General features: G+C 36.7%; 1 protein-coding gene across 1 annotated transcript in view; it reads left to right on the forward strand.

Annotated features, from left to right (window-relative positions):
* LOC106881063 (cathepsin O) overlaps positions 1–4,883 on the forward strand; it is a 19,642-nt gene that overhangs the window by 7,787 nt on the left and 6,972 nt on the right. The window contains exons 4-6 of the mRNA XM_014931275.2: positions 834–890; positions 2,248–2,404; positions 3,036–3,151. Of these exons, the coding sequence (XP_014786761.1) occupies positions 834–890; positions 2,248–2,404; positions 3,036–3,151 (330 nt within the window). The remainder of the gene's footprint in view (positions 1–833; positions 891–2,247; positions 2,405–3,035; positions 3,152–4,883) is intronic.

The following is a 4,883-nucleotide window of genomic DNA, read 5'->3' on the forward strand; positions in this document are numbered from 1 at the left end:
TGTCTATTGTATATCTGTATGTTGTCTATTGTATATCTGTATGTTGTCTATTGTATATCTGTATGTTGTCTATTGTATATCTGTATGTTGTCTATTGTATATCTGTATGTTGTCTATTGTATATCTGTATGTTATCTATTGTATATCTGTATGTTGTCTATTGTATATCTGTATGTTGTCTATTGTATATCTGTATGTTGTATATTGTATATCTGTATATTGTATCAGATCATCCCATAAGTTCAGTCTGATTTTACCTTTTTTAAAATTGAATGAAATTTAATAGTATTTTAGAATGTCTAATGGAATTCAAAAAATTATTTTTATGCATTTGTGTACATTTAAACTAATTTAAATATTATTTTACAGAATAATAGAATTAAAATTTCTTTGATTAAAACCCTTTCTAACCTGGAAGTATTCAAAGAGCATTTAAGGCACATAATGCTTTATGAGTACAAAAATGGAAACTCTGCAGCCGAAGCGACTCGAAACATACACTCAGTTTATGTGAAAGAATGCTTAAATGAAAGAACTTGCAGCAGATGGTTTGCAAAATTCAAAAGTGGAGATTTCAGCCTTGAAGATGAAGATTGAATAGGATGTCCAGTTGAGTTTGATGATAAGCTCCTTGAGGCATTACTTGAAGAAAATCCTGCATTATCAGTTGAAAAATTGGCAATAAAGCTTAGTTCAAACCATATAGCTGTTCATCATCATCTTCAACAACTGGAAAATTTCCTAAACTTGGAAAATGGGTGCCTCGTTAATTGTTGTATATGGTATATACAATTATTGCATATGGTATATGATTTATCCTTTTCTCATTCCAGGAGGAAATCCAAAGCCGTCACAAAAGTGAAGAATCAGGGATCATGTGGAGCTTGTTGGTAAAGAAATGCTCAAGTGATTATTGTCTTTGCTGTTGTTTGTACCACCGCCACCACCACTGTCACTATCATCACCATCATAAGAGTTCAACAGCACTTTTCTCACAGAAAAACAATAGTGACAGCAAGTTACATTTAGCATATGGCTCTACCAAGTTGAATTATGTTTTTGCCACTTGACCCCTGCTAACCTTTTGTTTTCGATAGAGAGTGAAATTAACAAAACAATAGACCTTCCAAAATACCCATTGTTTGGATAACAGTATGTCTCTCTTTCTCGTTATCTTGTGATAGTTATACATACAGAAGATTCCCAAGCAAAAATTAGTGAATAGAGACCAGCTGGAGATGGCCACAAGCAGACAGCCATTTGAGACAAATGGCCAGAGGGAGAAAGAAACTTACAATCAGCTACTATGAGACACAACATCCCTTGACTCTCTAACTTTCACTAGCTCACCTTCTTTTCTCTACAACATCACTCTGTCTCTATCTTTCTTACTGTTAGAATTACAGATGTGTACACACTTATATAAGAAGAAATTAACTTCCTTAACCTGGCATGCTTTTCCACTTATATTATTACACACACCTTGCCTGTTGAGGCATGGCATAATATTAAGCAACAGTAAATAAATAAATTTGAAGTCAACATCAACTTTGATCACTGTTCTTCTTTCATCTTGCACATCTGCAACAGCAACACCCATTACAATCGCTAACTACCAACACTCAACATATACCATCACAACTACCGTTACAACTGGTGACCACTGACATCACCTAACATACTTGCTGGTTCTGGTCAAACCGTCCAACCCATGCCAGCATGGAAAACTGATGTTAAATGAAGATTAATGATGATGATGATTGTTTTGATTAAATCATGCATTATCTTGTACCTTTGAGATTTCAATGGCATGTTTGTTTATTTTTACAATGACATTGTAGGGTAGGTGTGAACGGCCAGATCTGGCCAGTTTGAACATAAAACAGGTAGACTATTTGAGCTGGTTTTACACTTTACCATTTAAACTGGCTGTATCCGGCCAAAATATCCTGTTCTGTATCCATACTGGCCATATCTGCCCCCCCTCCCACCCGACAATATTATTCTAAAAACTAACAGTTGTCTCATAAAAATCAGAAGTCTGTAAGACAGCGCATGACTAATTCTAAAAATGTGAATAAATATGCATTACATTTGACAGAATAATATGAATATTAACGGTTAAAACCTGAAGAGTTAAAGTGGAGTTTTCTGCTTTTTCTCTTTTGAACCATTTTTTGTTTAGATTTTTGTATTTATGTTGATGTTAATTGTTCTGAGATTCTTGTAATGTTTCCATTGATGCAGGGCATTCAGCTGTGTTGAGACAATGGAGAGTATGTGTGCCATTATGAAGAATATATCTGCCCCTGAATTATCCGTACAGGAAGTGATTGACTGTACTGGTGAGAGTCTGGGATGCCGTGGTGGAGATACGTGTTCTACATTACAATGGCTACAAAAGGTTACCCTTTTATTTTTATCTGACTTATTTGCACACCATTTTTGTTGTTGTCATCATCATCATCATCATTTAACGTCTGCTTTCCATGCTTGCATGGGTTGGATGATTTGACTGAGGACTGGCGAACCAGATGGCTACACCAGGTTCCAATCTGATCTGGCAGAGTTTCTACAGCTGGATGCCCTTCCTAATGCCAACCACTCCGAGAGTGTAGTGGGTGCTTTTACGTTCCACCGGCACAAAGGCCAGTCAGGCTGTACTGGCAATGGCCACGCTCAAAATGGTGTATTTTATGTGCCACCTGCACAGGAGCCAGTCTGGTGGCACTGGCAACGACCTCGCTCGAATTTCTTTTCACGTGCCACTGGTAACGATTATGCTCAAATGGTGCTATTTATGTGCCACTGATCACAAAAAACACAAATTTCACCACTTGCAAAGTAAACACAACGGTGTTATTTGGCACATTGCCTCATGAAAGTCTCTGCCAGCTTTCACTGTACACCCAACCGTGTACTGCCATCTGTTGGCATGCTACAGAACTAGTTTGGGAACATTTTGATACAGTTTCTTATTTTTCTTACATTTTCAAAATATTTTGTATAACATTTTTATATCTATTTCTTTGTAGAATAACCAGACAGTGGTCTATGAATCTGCTTATCCTCTCAAAGATATCGATGAATCATGTCGTCCTATTAAAAAAGATGCCCCAGGTGCTCAAGTGATAGAATCTACATGTGACAAGTAAGCATTGGTAGAATTGGTAGAAGTAAAGTTCTGTGAAGGAACAGGGTCCAGTGGTTTGGGTGTTGCCCTCACTATCGTAGGGTCATAGTTTTGATTCCCGGATCAAGTGTTCTTGAGCAAAACACTTCATTTTACGTTGCTTCAGTCTGCTCAGCTGTAAATGAATTCCAACATCAGCTGGGGTAATTGACTCAGCGACAGACTGTTCAGCAGGGGCTTTTGTAACCCCAGTAACTTAAATGCTATGGAAACCAGATCAAGCTTCAACTTTATGGGCTCTGGGGTTCATGAAAAAAAAAAATTAAAGAATGAATGTTGAGAAATAAAGTATTGGACTATCTGGTCATAAGTCGAGAGTTCAAACCTGATGCAGGTGTCTTTGTGTTTCTTCACCATATTATCAGGAATAGCTGCTAAATCATTTGGTAATGTTCCTTACCCTATCTGAAAGAAGGTTTCTCTCTTTTTTTCATAATGTGAAACTTAGCAATGGCACTTAAAAATCACCTCATAATCTCAAAAACATTTATGAATTACACAATCACAGTAGATATATTTATATAAATTATCATCTTATCAGTAAAATTAAGCACTTGAAACCACTCTCTTATCAGTATATATTTACATACTTGAACATGTTTTATCGATGTATTTACACAATTTAATCTCTGTTAGTTATTTCTAGCATATATTTTTCAACATTTATCTCACCATAACCTTGAAAAGATGAATGCCATTTACTAGAATATTTAATATATAATAACTGAAACATTGATATTTTATCCATCCATCTTGTCTGCTCATTATTCCTGAAAGGGTCATGGAAGTAGAGTTCTCAGGCTCCTCTTCCATAGGGTCCTATCAAAAACAACCATCATTGCACTTTCCAGCTGGACTCCCAGGCATAACCACCTAGGACTATGGATATTATCGAACCATCTCATTCTGGGTCTCCTGGTGGTTGATCCAGCTTGAAGAATCTATCATGGGATTCTTTCCTGTGACATTCTAATCCCATGTCCATGGAACCAGAGCTGTGACCTCTCAATGCACAGCTGTAGTGGCTCCACCTGGAGAGACTCCCTGGTCTCTGAGTTCCGCACCCTGTTGAGCGACGTCACCCAGGGGATCGTTTGGCAGAACCCATGTCGTCAGCTTATATTCACAACTGTACTCTTTCAGTCATTATCCAACATTCATGACCACAGGTGAGGATAGGCATAGAAGGTGAATTGAAGTTAAAGAGTTTTATTCCAGATGGAAATATTGAAGTTTACACAAACTAAGAATCAATAGAATTTTCATCATTATTTTATCAACATAAATTAATAATTAGGGTTTCAGTTAATCTGTTTGCCTTAACAAAACACTATCGATAGAATTTCCATTATCATTTCATCAACTCAAACTGAAAGGTCAGTCAAATTTCCATTACTGTTTTTTTATCTTTATTCATCATCATCATCATTTAACATCCATTTTTCCATTCTTGCATGGATCAGTCTGAATTTATTGAGGTAGATTTTCTATGACTGGATGCCCTTATTGTTATCAACTCTCACCTGTTTCCAGGTAATGTAATATTTCTCAGTATCTAGATATGTTTTCTGCGAAAGATTGGAAATGAACAATACCACCTTTATGACTGTGATGCTTGTTTATAACACAATGTCAAAACAAAGGTGTGTGCATACGCACACACACATGCACATGCGCACATACCCCCCCC

The sequence above is a fragment of the Octopus bimaculoides genome, chromosome 13 (assembly GCF_001194135.2).
Source record: "Octopus bimaculoides isolate UCB-OBI-ISO-001 chromosome 13, ASM119413v2, whole genome shotgun sequence".
NCBI classification, from domain to species: Eukaryota; Metazoa; Mollusca; class Cephalopoda; order Octopoda; family Octopodidae; genus Octopus; species Octopus bimaculoides.